Here is a 21,198-nt window from a genome sequence, read left to right as displayed (position 1 = left end):
TAAATTAATAATTATGAGAAATTATTTAGTTTTCAATTTAATAATAATAATTTCATTCAATATTATAATTATCATTTAATTGAATTTAAGATTTAAAAAAGTCTACCTTTTAAATGAAAAACTAAAAAATTTGAGTTTCCGTATCTGCATTAAGAAACTTTTCATCTTCCCGTGTGACCTTTCAAATTAATTGCATTGAGCAACGGAAAATTGATTTTACATGAAAAGTTAAAAACATGAAAAGTTAAAAACATGAGTTTTAATAGTTATGATAATTAAATAGTCATTTACCCGTATATGGCTGTTCCATTAACCTTTAACTTCATGAATTATTGACACATTTTAAACATAATTTTAAAATATAGAAACATTATATCTAGGAATAATTTTTTTCAAACTCTTAACAAACACGGATATAACCATTTTTTAAAAATTATTCCAGGAAACTTATGTCTTAAACTTGAAACAAACATCCCCATAGTGATGGTATTATACAATTAAGAAGTCACACAATAAGATTGAGTTATGTATTAAACAAAATTAAATTATTTTTCTTATTTTGTTTAATTTAGATTTTTCTTTCTTATAAATATCGTTTTATTTTATAAGTAAACAAAAATTAATTATTATTGAAGAAAAAATTAAAAAATAATATATTATTTAAGAATCAATTAATTATTGAAAGAATCAATTTTTATAGAAACAATATAATATGGTAAAAATATTCTCCGTTCTATGTCAAAACAAATTTAAAAAATTAAATTAAGTTGAATTTCATTAATTAAAAGATAAATATTTATATTTTGAAATTCAAAAATCAAAAGTATCAATGTATGATAAATTTATTTAATGTGATTTCATATGATTTTGATGTTTATAGAAACATTAAATTAAAGTCAAAATAGAATCAATTTTTAATGTTTATAGAATCAATTTTTATAGAAACAATATTTGATATGATTTTAAAATTTAAAAAAATATATACAAAATTATATGATAAATATTATTTGTTTTTATAATTTTGAGGATTTAAATTAACATATATTTCAATTATTTTAATATAAAAAATACTAAGCACATTAATCTGAAATATAAAAAATTGTGTTTGTTGTTTTCTTATATCAATTTATAAACTCAATTCATTTTTTTCACATAATTTTTTATTAAATATGAAAATTTCACATACATAGAATTCGTCAAAATGGAGTATAACCAACTTCGTTTTAAATTTGGAATGGATACGTTTCATCACATAATTAATTTTTTTTATTGAATCAAATCTACTATCAATGGAAATTAAAGCATTTTATATCTTTTGAATGTGCAACTTTAATGACACACCTAATGTCTTTTAATTTTCCAAAATAAAAAAAAAAATCAATTTTCCAAAAAACTGAATCATTTTATACCTCTTAATTATTCAATGACTCAGTTGACATTTTGCAGAAGAAACCCTTTTTGTTCTCAGTAAGCAAACTTGGAGAAGAACACTTATAGCCCTTATGCAGCAGATTAGGGTTTACAATGCTCCACATAATGAATATCGGAAACCCTTTTTGTTCTTAGTAAGCAAACTTGGAGAAGAACACTTATAGCCCTTATGCAGCAGATTAGGGTTTACAAAAAATAATTGTCCACATAATGAATATCGGAAATTGTGATACAGAATTCACGCTTGTGATAGTCTATTCATATTCCAAAGAAATTGTGAACGTGTATTAAAGAGAAGGGTTTAGGTTTTGATTTTCAAAATGGATTATTAGTGGAGCAATTAATGTAACAATTAAAAAAAAAGGAAAAACAAAAAAAATTCAAATAAAATCTACCAATCAAAATGTGACACAATAGACAACATTTAATGTCAAATGAATATGGTGGATTTATTTATCAAAAAGACAAATTTAGCCATGAAATTTGAATGGTTTTAGATATTTAATTAGAGGGCTTAAAGTGTAATTATCAGAAACTTTACTTTTTATATATTATAACAATAACAATAGATGTAGAAAAATCCAATAATATTACTAAAATCATTGTCATATTGTTCCTGTAAATAAAATTCAGAGAATTATATTTCTACAAAATAATATCCACCCAAATACAATTGAGACAAATGCATGAGATGAACATAGAAAAATCCAATAATATTACTAAAATCATTGTCATATTGTTCCTGTAAATAAAATTCAGAGAATTATATTTCTACAAAATAATATCCACCCAAATACAATTGAGACAAATGCATGAGATGAACATGGAAAATAACAATAGTTATTGCAAATGTGAATGAATCAGTATCAAAATAGATTAGATTTCTCAAAAAAAATGACATAATTTAAATATCAAATTTTAATAACCCATTAATATTAAAAAAATTTGATTTACCCTATTGTAATTCCTAACACCATTATAAATACAACACATACACATTTATTTATTTATTTCACAGCTCACCATCTCGTCAATTAAAAGTCCAATTTTCTCATCACACTCCAAAATCTGTTCAATAACAATAATAATAATAATAATCTACACAAAATATAAAAAATGATTTTAAAAAAATAACTAATGTTGGATGATCCCCACTCACACACGTTTGACCATATATATATATATATATATATATATATATATATATATATATATATATATATATATATATATATATATATATATATATATATATATATATATATATATATATATATATATATATATATATATATATATATATATATATATATATATATTAAAACTGTCTTTAACAAATAGAGAAAAAAATGGAAAGTTTGATCAATTCAAAGTTTAATATTAGGACTATTAACTATAAGACAGGTGGCATTGCTTGTTATTAAATAAAATAAATACATAATAAAATAATAAAAGAGAAAGAAATAGAAAAGTCGGCCAATAAAACAACAACAACTCTTTCTCTCTGTCTCTCTCTCTCCTCCAATCTCACACGTGAAAAGGACATTTTTCTTTTTCTTTTTACAGCAAAAACCACTCATCATCTCCCTCACATTTTTAAACATCACAAACACACCAAACTATAACAACAACCAACTTAGTCATGACAAAGTCGAATTCCGGCAAGAGATCGACAGTGTCAAGGGCGGATTCTGGCGGAGGATAGAGTAGATCAACAGCAGCGTTGCGGCGAGCTTCCGGCACTGTTGAGTTGGAGGCCGCTTGCGCTCGCGGCGGCTTCGATCAGAGCTTTTAGTCGGAAAGTAGCGGTTCGAATGATGATAAGATTGGATCTGTTTCAGTGATGATAACTTATGGTGAAAGTGTATTGCAATTTGATTTCAATTTTTTTTTTCTGCAAAAGTTTTTCGGTTAACCTTTTCTTCGAGATTCTTCTGGTGTTCTCTTTTCGGTTTTAATTTTTCTATGTATTTTTTTCCCCTAACACAAAGGATTGGCCGTTTTATAGGATATGATTTAAAGAGTGTGTAGTTTTTTTACTACAACTTTCAATGTGATATTTTACTATTCAAGACATTGAGGAGAGTGAAGATTTATTGAGCAACTAAAAATTCAATGATTCATTTGAAAATAGTGAATATTAGAAAGCCCTTCCATCTTCTTCAACTTTAATGTACGTGAAAATAAAATTCACACTCTTTAATAGGATCTATTGGGATTTTGTAATCTGTGTAAATGTAAATAAATAATTAATAACAAAAGTACAAATAAAAATAAATATAAAATACCAACAAAAATTAAGGGAGCGACACATCAGCAGTAATTAATGTCAAATCAATAATATTGAGTTATTTTACAAAAAGTCATTTATACCCATGGAATAAGAAAAGTTTTAGTACATTTATCAGAGGGCTTTAAATGGTATTTCCAGGTACTTTTACTTTTATATATTAATAATAGATATCATTCAATAATTATATTGGGAAGCGAAATTAAAAGAATTGAAAGAAGTAAAAGAAATAAATAATTATAGGGTATATTAGATAAAAAAGTTTTTTTTTTTAAATCTTGGTATCTGGTCTTGCGACCGACAATCCAAGAGGACCAACCCCACCGTCCATTAGCTGAGGCCCTGTTTAAAGGCAGAGCAACTCTGTATGAACTGACTCAACATAATAATTGTTAGCACCTAATAGGATTCGAACTCAAGACCCTGATCAAATGGTGTCAATAGCATTTGATGTAGTAGCGGATGAAACAAATGATTCATGGAGTTGTCATGCCGTGCAAGACATGCAGACTTATAAGTGATCAACAAAGGGTACTTGTATTTTTAAAATCATTTGCCATTACTAATTCAATTTAAGAACATATATAATGTTTTTAATGAATTGCATGGATTGTTGTCAGCACTTGAAGAGTTGCTCTTAGGTATGGATCAAAGGTTTTGTGTAAGGCAGTCCATCCATTAATTTGGTAGAGCTTAATTTGATATACATAATCCTTGTTTTAATTTGTTATTGTTTGGTACGCATTTATACAGTAACTTTTAGAAGAAGTTTCCAAGAATTAAACTGAAAGAATTAATGTGGAAGGTTGTAACTATATGTTAATGCTTGAGAAAAATATATGATGGAAAATAAGGGCGCTTAATGAGGAGTTATTCAAACACTTAGTAAAAATTTCACCAAGATTCTAGAGCAAATCTAAGTTCAAAATCAATCCAAGATATGATACCTTGGTCAACAATATATCATAGGCATTCAATTTAGTCTTTATAGATGTTATGGTCAAACTCATTGTTACCATGATTGAAGAAATCAGAGTTTATCTTATGTTGAGGTAGGAGACAAATAGGAAAAGATAACCAATTATGAAAGTAGCATTCTATCAAATATCAAAAAGAGAGGAAATGAGGTTAGACATATCTTCTTCAATAGATAAAAATACATCATTAGTCTATCCAAAAGTGAATGCTCATGTAGGACATGGATGTTGACATGGTTTCCTTGTTGTCGTGCAATTTCATGCATGAAATATCAGCATTTAAATAAAGAAGATTATGTTCTTACGACTAAAAAAATAATACTATAAAACTTTCAATCAATCCATAATTTATCCTATAAATGGAGAAACTCTATGCATAGAAATAAAGTTTGTTGATCTACTCCCTCTAAAAAGATAAAGTGGGAGGCCCAAGAAGAAAAAGGAACAAGGAGGCTTGAGAAATAATGAGAGACGAGACACAGCTAAAACATAAAAAATTTAGAATCAAGTACAGTTGGCGCCATATGAATGGACACAACAAGGCTACTTATAAATTGCCACCACCTTTGACTCAAGATGCATCTCAACCTAACACACAAACTAAACCAATTAAACCATCACAAAATCATGCAACACTGATAAGTGCAAATTGTAGCTATTTTTGCATATACTTTTTAGTACACTTATCGACTCTTTGTTGTTAATTTCGGTTGAATAAACCCAACTTTTGTGTAAATACGTTTAGTTTGTGTATACTCGTGTTTTTGATTCATTTATATACCATTTTATATTTTTCTATTCATTTTATAGGTATTGAGGCGTATTTGGAGCATGGGCAATAAAGTGTCGAAGATGCGGCTTCAAACGCGTGATTTTGAGCTACGAAATCAATTCATCAAAGAATAAGAATAAAAATAAGGATTATAAAACTCACCAATTTGGTTTCCATTTGGTCATTGTTAGATAGAGAATTGAATAAGCTTTCCAACGTTTTGAACCAGGCGCAAATCGGAGTTACGGTTCTCAAGTTATGGCCGAAATAGTGCATAAATTTTTGCTGTTTCTGGTATGTTTCGCCGGACGAATTTTGGGCTCGTCGGGCGAGCCTGACTGACCTAAAAAGTGAAAAAGTTGTTGTGTTGAGCCTCCGGGCGAAGCGGTGCTGACAGAAACACGTTTTTAGGGCCAAAAACACATTTTTTTTAGGTGATGGTTTGGGTATTTTTTGCTCCCACTCCATCACCAAACATTTTTTAGTTAGATTAGCTTAGAAAACAACATTGGAGCTTGCATATGGATGATCCGGAGTGGATTTCTCATCAATCGGCGTTGACAAACTGGGAGATTTGTGGTTCATTTTTCTTCTTCTTTGTGTATTCTTCATTTGTTGGGTTTGTATGTATATTTACTTTGAACTCATGTATATTTGTTGATCATGGTGTTGTATAAAGTTTGCTTTACAAATCATTATTGATGTCTTCCTTAATCTTTTTGCTTTATGTTTGGATTTGGGTTGTTATAGACATATATCTCACAAATCGTGATTAGGGATGGATATCTATTAGTTCTAGACTCTAGAGAGATCGTCGACGCTTAATGCCTCTGTGTTGTTTGTGTTGGTTGAGAGATCGTCGACGCAAGCAATACGGTTGTCTGTTGTGTTGTTGAGGCTAACTGAGAGATCTTCGCCAAGATGATATAGTAGTTCTCTCTACTTTGGGTTAGAAATGACTTAGGGTGTGAGCGATGCTTGATGATATTGATGAGTATTGTAGGTTGAGTATAACTGATCGATAAGTTTAAGTTTGTGAGAACTAGATTATATGCAATGCCTGATAATTATCTTCTTTCTGAAAATGAATTCTTTTTGTGTTGATATTTACTTTTCTGTTTGTATGCTTTAAACAATTCAATCCAAACTCATAACTTTGGAAACTGTTGAATGGTTATTCGATATCACTAATCTTTGTGGACACGATAAATTCTTGGATAAATACTTCCAAAACTTTTGTTGCTTGCCGCTTTACCGCTTCAACAAACAGCAATGTTGTTGAGTGTCTTTTGTTGTTTCTATTCGTATGTTTTTAAGGCACTTTTTAACCCTTTTTTCTATGTTTTTAGAAGAATAGCTTATGTAAATAAGTGATTTTTGTCATATGTAAATATTTGGTATTTTGATCTATTTTCTAGTGTTTCAGTTATTGGTGATAGCAAATGTTCAGAAAAATCGGGAAAAAAGTCGAAGAATCGAGGATTTTGGCAACTCTGAAGGTGTCAGTGTTCCTCTTGTTTTCGCCCGGCGAATAGCTTGGAAGCGAAGCTCCGCCCGGCGAGTGGTAGGCGAGCCAGGGGCGAAGCAGCTCAATTTTTGGCCATCTTTCTGCTCTGGAGCGCCCGGCGGAGCATCTGTCTCGCCGGGCGGAAGAAGATATTTATTTTGGGGTTCTTTTGTGTACTTTTGAGGTCACGTGGCCTGTTTAGTGGGTTTCGCCCGGCGAAGCTGTTCTTCCGCCGGGCGAATCTGGGCTGATGTGCCATGCTATATAGTGCTTGTTAGATATTTTGAGAACCATTCCATCTTTAATTTCTCTCTCTTGAACCAAAATATACCATTTGGAGTGAGAAAACCCTAAAACTTCCATTGTTAGTAGAATTCAAGTTTTTACCCATCAATCTTGGAGACTTCCATCTTGATGTTCATAAAGCTTGATAGTTTGCTTGTTACTCAAGTCACCATGGAAATGGGTGGCTAAACCTTCTTGGTGTCAAGATTAGAGGTAGATGATTTGCTTTTAGTTTGTATTTCTTTTGATCTTTTGTATGTGAACAAGTGATGATATATATATGGTGAAAAACCTTGTGTTTATTTAGTTATGAGATTTGTATTCTATTTGAGAAAATGTTTTCAAGTCTTGACCTAGGTTTTTTTATCTATCAACAAGTAAAGTTTAGAAATAGCTTTGTGAGTTGATATTTACCTATATTAAGCTTTGAGTGTTGTCATTTTGATAGTTAGGTTGAGAGATCATTTAAGGATCAAAATGGCAAATTTCACAATATGGTTTAGACATGAAACATATTGAGAGGATTGTGATTATATGTATCATTCATGAGTTCACGTATTTGATCAAGAAAATACGATAGAAGCAAATCATCAAAAACAAATCTAATCTTGACATTCTTTTACCATCTTTTAAAACCACATACCAAGTTTAGCATTTCTTGCTTGAGATTAAAAAAATTATGTTACCAGAATCAAAACCAAACCCCATGATAACTTTAACTCACGACAAAATAAACTATAGAACGGCAGTGATATCGCAATAATCCCTGTGGAAACGATAAACGAAAAGTACCACAATACTAATTCAACAAATGTATCCAGCATCTCCAAGTTATACGATACCAACTAAACCAGCACAACCAAGTCAGACAACACCAACTGAAGCAGCAATACCAACACCAAATGATCCAATATGACTTTTATCAACTCAACCAATTGCAAAAAAAAAAAAAAAGAGAAGAAGACTTCAGAATGGGTCAAAACCTATTTTGAGGCAACCTTAAGTGTTGTTATATTTTGTGTTCATCTTTTGATGTCATTTTTTTATCCATTTGATGTCATTTTGCCAATGTTCAATGAAACATCAATGTTGTTAGACGATAGGCTATGATCTAGAGGGGGTGAATAGATTGCAAATGAAATTTTCTAGGTTTAAATTTTTTGGTTAACTATGGCAGTGCTTTGTTTGACACATAAATGTCATTTCTCTGAGTTATCTCAGAGTTTGTAGTCACGCCTTTAGTGATGTCTCCAAGAATATTGTCGATTAGATAGTCCTTGGAAGACCTTCAAGCAAAGGTAAGATCATCCATTTCAGTTGGACTTTCATTCTTCTCCTTTTTAATCATCTTCCTCCTCCTCAGGTTTCACTACTTCATGCTAATAAGTTCCTTCTTTGGTGTATTTGAGGATGTCTTCTGAAGATACATTTGCATCATGAAAATAAATACCTTTCTTGACATTTATAGGATAGGACTAATCAAAAGTTGCATGCATGGAATCCTCAACAATAAGTAACAATAGAGATGGTAGTAGAAGAGGGATTACTTACACTATCTTTACCAAGTATAACACCCTTATTTTTGTCTCTGTAAGTCACATATCCCTTTTTCTTTAGCGCAAAGTCAATGAATAGGGAAATATCACGCGTCATATGCCTTAATCATCCACTATTGAGAAACCACATTCTCTCCATGGAGCTAAGGCATTCAACCTATAAGATCAATCAAGAGTGTTAGGTACCCAATTTTCATTGGGTCATTGAGAGTGAGCGAAGACTTTGTTGCACTTAGGGAACCATTGAAATACACTTGTAGGAACCAAAAATCTCCTAAATTTGCGCTTTGCAATGGTATGACCTTTCTTGCAACAATAATGACAAGTCAAGTGATGACGAGAGGGACTTTTGATATTTGATTCCTTTACAAAAAATTTATACTTTTTATAGGGTACATTCAAAGATCTTTTAAATTTTGTAGGATCAATAACAAAGGTAACTTTTGGTTCTAAAGCCATGTTCAATTTGGCTTTTAGAGTATTAACTTTTTTTTTTCCAAATGTGACAAGTTTCACAACCAAATGAAGAAGTCTCCTCATCCTCAATTTTAACTTTTGGAACCTCTAACATGGTTTTTTTAAGAGCTTCCATTTGTTTTTCCGTTTCAAAAACCTTGGCTTCTAAGTGTGAAAATATTCTTTTATTTGAAGCCAACATTTTAAAATATTCTTTAGCTTCACCATATAGATTTTTCAAAAGCAATTTGTAAATCAAAATAAGACATTTTATCAATATGTTCAGATTTGGAATGACTTATATTCTTCTTTTTGTGCTTGGTCATGAGGAAAAGATTTGTCATATCATCACTATCACCTGAGCTATCCACCTTAGAGGATTCATTATCATTATTCCATGCGATGTATGCTCTTCTAGGCTTGCTATAACTCTTTTGTTGACCCTTACCTTTATCCTTCTTAAGCAATGGACACTCTGGCTTGTAACTGTCAACTTTTCCATAATTATGGCATGAATCTTCAATTTTTTCCTTTTTAGTTGCATCTTTCTGTGAGGTATTTGATTGTCGTCTATAGTTGATGAGATTCTTGTAGAAATGCTTCAATCCATTTCTCGTAATATACTTATGATACCTTCTAACAAATAGCCTCATTTATTCATCATCCAAAATCTCATCATCACTAGTTCCACTGTCAAACACTTGGTGTGAAATCAATTCTATTCAGATTTTTAGTTAATTTTGTTGAAATGGAAAACCAATTGCAATCTTATAAATTACAATAAAATCAACAAAAATAGTTTGCAAAATTATTAATCAAAGAGATTATCTCAATGTATTGATTGCACGAACAATGGTTTCACATATATGCAATGAAAGTAAGAGAAAATGAGGGTGAGAGAGAGAGAGAGAGAGAGATTTGTTTAGGAAGTTCCTCAATCGGCCTCGATATGAGTGCGTCTGCCCCCAATTTCAAACGAAATTGAAATAATGAAAATTAACATTTGCAAATGTTGTTTACAAGAGTAAAAGTAGCAATCCAACCCTCCAAATCATATGTTTGATGTTGATCATAACTTCTTCTCTTCCCTTGATCTTAAGCTTGATCAAGTAACCCAATACTTCCAATTTGATCCTCCGGTTACTGTTACTCCTTCAATAGAACCCTTTTCTTCGAAGCTTTCACTCGATTGAATCCAAATTGCAAACTAAACCTAAGATTACCAAAATAATACTCTGATTATCGTTACTCCTTTGACAGAAGCGTCTTTCTTCAAAGCTTTTCACTTGGCTGAATTCAATTTGCAAAATCTTGTGAAAACCCCCCAGATCAATCTTTGATCTTGGAGGAAAACCTCAGTTGGATTTATCTTCAAACCCCTAGAGAATTTCTAACCCAATTGATTACAATCAACCTAATTGGACCTTATCAAACAATCTATTGATCATATAACAAAAATGATTATGTGTAGTTGTTGCATGTATACAATGAGAGAGTATGAAGATGAAGAAAAATTCTTTGTATATTTTTTTCGATCACTTAGAAATGATGCATAAATATGTATATATGTGTGTGTGTGTGTTAGAAAATATCAGACTTGCAAAATTATATTTTTGGACAAATTTAAGTCAAGAGAGTCGACCCATTGGTGTTAGGAGTTGACTGCATGAAGACATGAACAATTTGATGAAAATATGCTTCTTTGGGAGTCGACCCATTCGTATAGGGAGTTGACTCATGGGAGTTAGGGAGTTGACCCATGCTGTTTGGGAGTCGATTCCAAGTGGACAAATTTTTTTGAAGAAAAATAGCTTCAGTAGGGGTCGACCCATTTGTGCTTTGTGTCGACCCCTTGGACTATGTGAGTCGACCCATCAAAGGCAGGGGTGATTTTTCAAAATTGCTTTAAGTAGGAGTCGACCCTCAGCTCGAGGGAGTCGAGTCATTTGTATTGTGTGTCGACTCAAATGACCAATGTGTCGACTCCAATGAGGCAGAGAAATTATTTTCAAATTTTCTTTTGAAGGAGTCGACTCCTAACATAGATGTGTTGACTCCTAAGCTAGTTTTTCATGAAAAATCATATTTTTTTTATTTGTCCAAATGCTTTTGACTTGTTCTATAAGTGTCCTAAGATGAAAATGCAACCTAGACATAGAGAAATAAAGTTCAATGTACAAATATTAAATAATACATAATTTTGACATCATTCAAAACATCTTATAGGGTAGTGCACTCACAAATGTAACAAGATTTGTTGATATTTGAATGAATTTGTGATTTAGTATCTAAGTAATACTCCCTTCGTTCCAAAATAAGTGTCACTTTTGACACTTACGTAGAGATTAAGAAAATATAACGAATGAAAGAGAAAATTGTAATTTTACCAAATTATTCTTATTGATTATTTATGTATTATAATTATCATTAATGCAATGGTAGTGATACAATAATTAGGAGTATTAGTTAGAAAGTATAATTGAAAGATAAAATTTAAAGTTGTATTGAAAACTAAATATGACTATTATTTTAAGACAAATTATTTTTTTTAAATGTAATTTTTATATTTGGTCCAACATTAGTAAAGGGTTTGCTTTCATTATAGAACACAATGTCACAATTTTAAACAATTTAACAAATTATATCAAATTATATAGATCTTTGAACACAAATTTTAACATGATGTATAAAACATATTTTAATAGGTTTATACAAACACAGATTTTATAAAACCAGACTTTAATAGATTTTATAAAATTATAAACCATATCTTAACGGGTTTGATTTTATAAACACATACTTTATTTCTTTTATATTATAAGCAAATTTTACTTTTTAAATTTATTACATAAAATAATATTTATTAGATAATAAATCAAAGGAAAATACTAAATTAAATTAATAACCCTTAGCTTAAATTAAGTATTTTATTGGATCAGGGTAAAAAATTATTTGGAGTTTATAGACAAATGTTTATCAAAATATATTTATAAAAAAAAAGCTTGCATAAGCTATTTTTCTAACAAAAGATAAATTAAATTTATTATTATAAAATATTTTGAGAAATTATAAACATAAACTCAAAAGAGTTTATAAATAATGTTATAAACTGTTGTAATAAGCTCTTCTAAATAATGTCACAAAACTTATGGCATAAAACAAACTCAAATAAGTCAATTCAGATAGGTCCGAGTCTTTTTTAAATATTCATTTGTATCCTTTATATGCAACCCCATCGTATAAGTTCCGCTGTGAAATCTAAACAGGAGGTGTTCTGGTGTTACGGACAGTGGCAGAACCAGGCTATAAAGTTTGAGGTGGCCGTCAAATTAAACTATGATTTATAAATAAAATATTCATACCATAATGTATATAAAATATCTAAATTGTAATAAACACAAAGTTAAACATGGAATAGTTAAAGAGTTACATAAAAATACCTTAAAGTAATGCTCTACGATTTTTGAGTAGCTTGAAATCATAAATAATAGTCTCAGAATCAATACTTGCAGCAATTTCTCTTTCAATGTTAACCGTCATACTATCTCCTAGAAAATCAGCTTCCATTTTGTTTCTCAACCTTGTCTTGATAATTTTCATTGCCGAAAAAGATCTTTTTGTAGTAGCTGTAGATACATGGAGAGTCATGATAAGGCGGAGTAGTCTATCAATCAAATAATAAATTTCCTTCTCTTCAGTTGCAACCAAAGATGAACATAATTCTTGAATAGTTGACAAATTATTCAAACTTGATGCTTGACGAGCGTCAATAATAAAATGCCGAAGTTGAAATTTCAAATTAGTCTTCTCTTGCTCATTGAAGTCCATAGGATAATATTTTTCAACTAGAGTGCAAATGGTATCAAGATTAAAAGCCTTGTAATTATCCGTCGGAGCCAAAGCGCAACTTAGAGTTAACAAATCAATCGTTTGCTCATTAAATCTGTTATTCAACTCTTGCAATTGTTTGTCAATGGTAGTGAAAAATATTTCAACTCTAAAATAATGCTCAATGGTTACTTGATTTTCTTCAAGACGAGAACGACCAAATCTTGTTGTTGAATGGACATCATTAAGATCAGGAATCTCAATATCATGTTTTTCACAAAAAGACTTCACAGTAGCAAACAATTCATCCCAACCAATTTCTCTTAATTCTTGAATAAGAGTTTTTGTTGAACAAACCAAATGCATAACATTAACTACATCCTGAGATTGTTGTTGTAAAGCTTGACAAAGAATATTTGTGATCCCCATAATTTCTTTCATTAAATGCAATATGAATATGAAATCAAATGACTTCAAATAATTATAAGCACTATCTGCATCTCCACGTGAAGCATAACTTAATCCTTCCTTTGCAAATTTTCTTGAAACAGAACAAGTTGCTTCATACATATTTATAAAGCTAGAAATAGAAGAGAAATGTGATCCCCAACGAGTATCCCCTGCTCGCTTCAAAGTACCAATTTGATTTTCACATTTACCCGTTACAATCTCATCAATCTCTAATAAATGTTCAATTTCATCTAATTGGGAAGCTTGTAACTCGTCATGGCGCTTTGTAGAAGAACAAACAACATTGACAATTAAATTCAACTTCTCAAAGAATTGATGAATTGGTTTAACTTCTCTTGATGCAGTAACCAAAGCAAGTTGCAATCGATGAGCAAAACAATGAACATAATATGCATAAGGACAATCCTTCATAAAGAGTGCTTGTAAACCGTTCCACTCTCCTCTCATATTGCTAACACCATCATACCCTTGACCACGAATGTTAGAGACATCAAGATTATGTAGAGAAAGTATGGGCCCGTTTGTTCTGGCTTTTTTTAAAAATGATTTTTATAGTGTTACCAAATTTTGTGAAAAAAAATTTTACAAAGAAACTTTTTATAAAAGCTTCAAATGAAAAATTTGTTTGAATAGTTATTCTTAAAATGTGATTTTAAGTATTTCATCTATTTATGGGAAAAAAATTTGGATATCAAAATTTCAAAAAATCACTTAATTTTGAAACTATTTCAAATAGATTTTCATAAAAATCATTTTTGAAATACAACTTTTTGAAAAAATTATGATTTTGACTAAGTTTTGGTCTTCAATTATGTATGTTAATGTTATAGGATGTCAAATTAAGTGTTTCATTTTAGAAAAAACGAATATAAAAAAACTTGTAATATTTTAAAAAACGGTTTTAAAAAATCTATTTTCAAAAATACAAAGAAAAAATCCATTTTTTTAAAGCTGAAACAAAGTGGCCCAATATCACACACTTTTTGCTTAAGAGTTAGAGATGTAGTGTCATTAACACGTGCAAGGGTTGTGAAAGTATATCGCAACTTGCAGAGACATCAAAGAAAGATGATCAACCAGTCAACTCAGTTCATAAAACAAGAGTTGTGAAAGTAATTATTTTGAATATTATTTTAGTGAACAAACATTTTAATTATAGCCGTTAATTTTTAATTCACACGTGCCTGTGAAGTGAACTGGATGGAAACTTGTGAAGTGTGGAAATAGAGCAGCAGACCCAGACTCAAAAAATATCCTGGACGAAATTAGAAGTTGACAAAGTGATATAACAAATCGAATGGCCAAGTACTAAAATATTGCTTAAACTTTAATATAAAAAATGAGATCAAAATTGTTGGTTATATCATTCGTATCACTAAATAGCACTTTGATACTGAGCCCATTTTTGTAACTCATCTTCACTATCATCAGATTGCTCCAGATTTTGATCTTCTATGGGATCTTCCTGATCTTTAACTCCGATGTCGTCCTTCTGAGTTGTTGCAACCTCTTCCTGCATTCGAATAACAAGAGTTTTGAAAATTGGCAAGGTCAATTATGGTAAAAAATATTTGACTTCAGAAAGCTACAAATGTATGGATTTAATCAAGGATATCATCCTCAAGGAAGGAAAGACTTGGCAATTATAATCGTCGTTAGTATTTGCTACGAGGGAAAGTACATACATTAGTTCCAGGTGTCGGGTCCTCAACCTCCTCCCCTGGTGCGACATCTGGGGCATCACTTTCGGTATCTTGTTCCTCCTTATTAGAAGTTTGTTGCAGACTTTCAGCCACCGTTTTAAAATGACAAAGATCTACAAAAGAGAAGGGTGTAGAATTGATTCAGTCGAGTTTTATTTGCTCGTCAAGGAGTATATAAATAACAATTAACCATTCTGAACTTTTATTTTGCCATGAAGTAGATCAAATATGCTGAGTATGAGAAACACAAAAAAGTAACTGAGGAGTTGAACCTGTTGCATGATTATTCACAGCCTGAGATAACCGTAAAGGATGTTGCCGTTCTTCCTTCTTGTACTTCAGCTTAACTTGATGGCGTGTTTTATCAGGGAAAAAAAGTCTTTGAATCATTTCAAAATCTGTGCAAAAACTAACAGCCTATATTTAAAAAACAAATAGTTAATTTATTGAAAAAGAAAAGCCCTTTCTTCCATTCTGTCAACCAAAAAAGACAATTACTAATTTACTATTTGTATGACAGTATTTAAGAAAATAATAAAGCCAGATATTGTAAGAATTATGCAAATACCTTATAAAACAGTTCAGTATCTTGCTTTGACCATTTTGCCCTAGGTGGCTTGTTCATGAAAGAGTGATAATTCAATAAGGGGGCAGTTGATGTAAACTTTTCACTGGCTAGATCATCATCTGGGTCTCTATATTCATCATCTGAACCAAAAAACTCCTCTTCGTTATTAGCATCAGCCTCATGAAGAACATCCCAGTCGCTGCATATAAACAATTTGAGAAGTGAAATCTATATTGGGATATTGTATGACTCAACAGTGCAAAAAGTGCCTCGACGAATACAAAAAGTAGAAAACTATGTGTTGTTAACTTAAAATTCAACTCTATGATATTAGTGAATTGACATGACCAACAAAGTTTATTTTATCCTAAATTGCACATAAATGTTGTAAATTTCATTTTATTTTCCTAGACTTTTAGTGGTCCTTTAATTTTTCTAACGGGAACTTCATAATTATATCTACACGAGCTAGACATATTTTTTTTCCTCAAAGACGATGACATGTATTATCATAATTTAACGGAAACTTGGCACAAGCACTTACAATGCATGAGTCCGCCATTAGAGAATTTAAAACAAGAAAAAAGCCAAACAAAAATTACTCTATCAGCATCACGACGACAAGTTCATATATGAACTCCACCCTATAATTTTGTAATCATGCTTCTCAGCTCATCATTACCAGCAACAATAACATGCAAACATCACCTTATCAATGTTTCATTCTAAGCTCATTACATCTCAAGACATTTTCTACTCATAACAGATTGGCATGTCTTAACTCTTAAGCCCACACCGTGTTAGTGTAGCTTGCTTTCTCACCGTTCAATACACAAAGGAAGCTAGGATTTGTTGTTTCTAGCTTTTGGGTTATAAAATAACCACATTTTGGGTTAAAAATAAAAGAACCTGCCGGTCTGGACCGGTTTCTATTACCTTGGTCACATCTACCACCCTCCATGCCTCGACCCACCTGAACCAGTTTTCTAAAGGATGAAAATAATGGACTTCTTGAGCCATGGCAATCCATTTGGTAAACATAATGACTTTCTGAACGACTTCATAGAATCATTCACATATCTCCGACAACAACCCAAAAATAAAAGAATTTTGCTTAGTTGAGTTAGTTTCTCAACACTTTCAGATATCTCTTACTTCAATAGCATGAGAATGCATGAATCTCGCATTAAGTTTTAGTGGTATACGCTAATTAGCAATTATATCTTATCATATACTTTTTCCAAAAGATAAACGTTGACCAGAAAGTGCATGTAAAGAGCTGTGTAATTGTCTAACTGAAAGCTAACAGAAAAGTAACCAACTCTATTAAATGAAATACATGCCTAAACTTCTTAACTAGCTACGTTATGTATGCTCCAATAAATACACTCATAAGTTGTGTAGTGTACCTTTGATTGGAAGAAGATGGTTTAGAAGTTGCTGCCTCCTTTTTCTACATCAAGAAACAAATGGAACAGTTGGTGAAATTTAACCCATAATGCCTAATGTGAATTGCTAGCATTGCAACACAATAATTATAGTTGAGAATACTCACCGCCAATCGCTCCTTATAATCTGCAAGTAAAATAATATCCCTAATAGGTAATGTTCGCTGATCAAGAAATTCATCTTCCAGCAGAGCCTTGTCCACTATGAAAATGAAAATACTTTCACAGTAAGCATATAGAATATAGTCATCATAGACAACTGTTAAAAAAATATAGTCTGATAAGTTTACCACATCTTTTTCTTCGCCGAGATGAATGCGGGAACTTTTTAGGAGGTGCTTCAGTAACCTTTTCAATATCATCATTAGCCTTCTTCCGTTTTCGAGATGCTTTTCCATTTTTAACAGGTGCTTCAGTAACCTTTTCAATATCATCATTAGCCTTCTTGCATTTTCCAGATGTTTTTCCATTTTTAGCCACGGATTTCTTCTTCGAACTTGTTGATGCTCTTTTCTTCTTGGATGAATAATCCACTACGTACTCATCATCATTTTCTTTAAGTTCATTTCCATTAACATCATAAGTAGGGTCGAGGACATCATCATCCTCAATAGCCTCATTCAATGAGGTTTTAGCGGGTTTACGAACTGCTTGTTTTCTCGGTTTCCTTAAGGTTTTACCACCCTTATCCTCCACAACAGAAATAGAAGAAGATATTTTATGCTTCTTTAGAGATTTTTTTAACTCATTAGCATCCTGAGAAAGATTGCAAATGAAATGACAAACCATCAAGATCAGATACATAAATCAGAAAAGTGGGAAATAAATGACAAACCATAGTAACAGGTATTTACTTTTTTCTCTCCAGTACCGTCTAGCTGCAAAAAGTCAGCCAATGTGGGACTATCAGCAGAATTTGCCAACGCTTCATGCCTTGGAATTTCAGATGTTGGGTTAGTGCCAGATTTCATGGATTGATAATCATAGACATTGTCAATTGGGCAGCCAGGATTCAAGTCTGCGATTTCCTGAAACCAATAATAATAATCCCATTTTTATACCAAAAAAATTATTTATTTAGCATATATTTTAGGAAATTATCATATCTAATAAATCACATAATCTTCACCTGCGATTCCAACCTATTTTTGTTATCATATTCTGGTAGGACAAAATTTTCCTCTATACCCTTCACATTGGAAGATTTAAGATCTGGTTTTCCTATAAACAATTTTCAAATCATTATTGAAGAATCCCAGAGTCGGGTACTTACAATTGGCCGAGAGCCAATTAAACATGAGAGTGAGAGAGAGAATAAATGGAAATACAAAACAACTGAAACTCATGCAGAGCATAAATAACTTGCCTGTAGCAGTTGCAGCTTGGTTGAGATTGACATCAAGTGATTCTAGCCCCAAAAGAATATCTGCAGTCTATAGGTGTGGGTACGAAATATATCATTACTAAGCAAATTAATGAAACTGAAACAATTATGGTAAACATAACTTTACCTCTGCAGTTGATTTACCAAAGCTAGAGGGCAAATCTCCAGTTCCATCATGAACTACAGCCTCTGAGGTCATATTCAGGAAATCTGGATTTGAAGGAATAACTGCTTCAAAGCTTTTATTGTTTTCAGAGAATGGAATACCTGAGCTTATACAATCAAACTTGATAAATAAATTGGTTTTCCTAAGAATTACAGAATTAGGTAAAGGTAAACTTATCATTTGTCCAAGGAGGTAACTCACCAGATGAAGCAGAAGCAATAGCTGGTGTATTGCTGACTCTAGGTCGTGGCTTAACCTTGGGTTGAAACTTGCGAGCTACAATGAAAAACAAATACAAATGATTAATCTTTTCAGGTATATGAAATAAATTTACAAAAACATCCATATTACTAACCATTCCCGGTGCCAGGATCAGGGAGGACATTGCTGAAAGGATCTAACTCAATTTCGGCAGACAATACCTGGAAAGAATATCCTCCGTAAGTTGACTACACCAATCTGAAACAGTAAAGCTACATGAAAAAGATCCATAAAGTTCGAAATTTTACCTCTCCAACCTTTCCAAACTCAAAATTTGAATGAATGTTACTCTCGGGTATTGCAGTGTTACTGTCGCCTGAAGCACTTTTGAAGCCCTCGTTTAAGCTAACTTCCAGTGAATTATCAATAACTTGCAAACTTTCGTCCTTATCGAGAAACGAACCTTCCCCGTTTTGAGGCAGTTCATCCATTCTAACTCCGGTTGAGGAGATAGTAGATGGGGCAGCCACATTATTCAATTCATTCTCTACATAAATAGAGAGGTGAACTGATTATGTTGTTACTAAACCACATAATAGATATGAAATGAATCAGGGTGTATTTTGATTGGCTTGTTTGAGTTTATCTACCAACACAAACGCTTGTGTGATTGTTTGAGAGAAGAAATCTAAAAAAAAATATTTAAAAAAATCCTATCCTACACTGATAACACTTTGTAAAATTTCTATTTAAAGAAAAGGGGTTCAAACAGGCAAATAATAATATGAAAACATAACTCACCATTCTTGAGACTGATATCAGGATGAAGACCAGACTTGTTAGGCTCCTCAATTGAGGAACTTACAGTAACTTCATTATGAGATTCATTCTGAGAAATTCCTTCAGGTTCTTTGCGAGTGGTTGATGAAGCAACATCCACATTGTTCTCATCTTTTGACGCAGATGCATTCTTTCGAGGCGGTTGTTTCGGTTTAGCCTTAGGCGCAAACCTGCCACCAGGTCTAGCTACAAAACAATACAATATAAACAATCAACGAAAACGAATGCATACATTGAACGAAGAAGAAAGAAAAAGTGTTTGATTTCAATTAACAGTTACCACGTGTAGTAGGAGCTGGAGCTATATCATCAAAAAGATTTTCCATGAATAAGTTAATTAGGTTTTACTATTTACTCCCTTGTATGCAACAACGAATGTGTTGTGAATTAACCGATGCGACTCGGTTGGGTTTGGCAGGAGCGGTTATCGTGATGGAATTGCAACCGCGCGGTGGTACCGGAAAGAGGGAGGGAAATCGGAAATTTCGGAGAATGGAAAAGGTGGAGGAGTTTCTCACTCTTCTGGCGGGTGAAACTGTTTCCCGGTCAGTCGAGTTCCAACTTGTCTCTGATACAACTTATACAAGGACAAAGCAGCGGTTGCATTATTTATTTGTTTCATGGGGTTGCTCAGTTTTTTTATTTTAGGGTTTTTTTATATTTTAAACTGTTAATTGTTCGCAGCATATATGAAAAATAAAACTAGGGAAATTTTAAAAATTGCTGAGTTTAAATCCGTAGTATATTTTAAAAGTAATAAAAAATAGTTTTTATATATTGTTGTTATTGTCCATAAGATTTAGTTTAACTAAATTGTAAAGTTTGATACTTAACAAAATATTTATTGTCATTTCATTTATACATAAAAAATTGTTAAAATATATTATTTTGTCAACTGTAGATATTTATTTAATTTTAGAGTGAAGTCTCATTTTAGTCTCTCACAAAAATTGTAGAGGTCAGATTAGTCCCGGATAAAAAAAAAAGTCCCCATTAAATACCTTACAAAATTTAACTGAGTCATATTAGTCCCTCTACTAATATTTTTTTCAAATCGTTTTTTTTTACTTTTCAACCGTGACTGGACCACCAATGAAGACCCATTTTAGTCTCTCACAAAAAAGGGAGAGTTCAAATTAGTCCTTGAGAAAAAAATGTCTTTATTTAATCCCTTATAAAATTTAACTGAGCCACGTTAGTCCTTCTTTTAATATTTTTTTTCAAACGATTTTTTTCGTATTTTTAAACTATGACTGGACTTGACAAGATAGACCTGCTTTCAGAAATTTAGTACGGATTAGAGGTTGAGTTCCTT

The 21,198-nt window shown here is 31.6% G+C and overlaps 2 protein-coding genes across 3 annotated transcripts; both read right to left on the bottom strand.

Moving 5' to 3' along the window:
- Positions 1-12,715: 12,715 nt before the first annotated feature.
- LOC131605734 (uncharacterized) lies at positions 12,716-14,020 on the bottom strand. Its single transcript, XM_058878057.1, has one exon. The coding sequence runs from the start codon at positions 14,018-14,020 to the stop codon at positions 12,716-12,718; it is 1,305 nt and encodes a 434-aa protein (XP_058734040.1).
- A 374-nt stretch (positions 14,021-14,394) lies between these two features.
- On the bottom strand, positions 14,395-20,512 carry LOC131603183 (uncharacterized). 2 transcript variants are annotated; one of them, XM_058875458.1, is made up of 16 exons: positions 20,164-20,508; positions 19,845-20,069; positions 19,352-19,590; positions 19,198-19,264; positions 19,044-19,118; positions 18,804-18,943; positions 18,659-18,725; positions 18,422-18,513; positions 18,147-18,320; positions 17,583-18,048; positions 17,400-17,494; positions 17,254-17,297; positions 15,845-16,043; positions 15,549-15,693; positions 15,259-15,389; positions 14,395-15,086 (listed from the first exon to the last, which is right to left on the bottom strand). In XM_058875458.1, the coding sequence occupies exons 1-16, from the start codon at positions 20,207-20,209 to the stop codon at positions 14,949-14,951; spliced, it is 2,343 nt and encodes a 780-aa protein (XP_058731441.1). In that variant the 5' UTR covers positions 20,210-20,508; the 3' UTR covers positions 14,395-14,948. The 2 variants fall into 2 exon arrangements, 1 of the variants encoding a protein (XP_058731441.1); XR_009284260.1 differs by lacking the exon at positions 14,395-15,086 and having other exon boundaries at positions 15,549-15,674; positions 20,164-20,512.
- Between the last annotated feature and the right edge of the window lie 686 nt (positions 20,513-21,198).

This window comes from Vicia villosa, linkage group LG5, assembly GCF_029867415.1.
Source record: "Vicia villosa cultivar HV-30 ecotype Madison, WI linkage group LG5, Vvil1.0, whole genome shotgun sequence".
Taxonomy (NCBI): domain Eukaryota; kingdom Viridiplantae; phylum Streptophyta; class Magnoliopsida; order Fabales; family Fabaceae; genus Vicia; species Vicia villosa.
This window is presented reverse-complemented; position numbering and strand designations above follow the sequence as displayed.

Excerpts from the sequence above, each read along its gene's own strand:
- LOC131605734 (XM_058878057.1), bottom strand. The coding sequence starts at position 14,020 with ATGAGAGGAGAGTGGAACGGTTTACAAGCACTCTTTATGAAGGATTGT.
- LOC131603183 (XM_058875458.1), bottom strand. The coding sequence starts at position 20,209 with ATGGAAAATCTTTTTGATGATATAGCTCCAGCTCCTACTACACGTG. Across the intron at positions 19,119-19,197 it reads TGATCCTGGCACCGGGAATG|CTCGCAAGTTTCAACCCAAG; the intron begins GTTAGTAATATG and ends TTTTCATTGTAG. Across the intron at positions 17,495-17,582 it reads TCGGCGAAGAAAAAGATGTG|TGGACAAGGCTCTGCTGGAA; the intron begins GTAAACTTATCA and ends TCATTTTCATAG.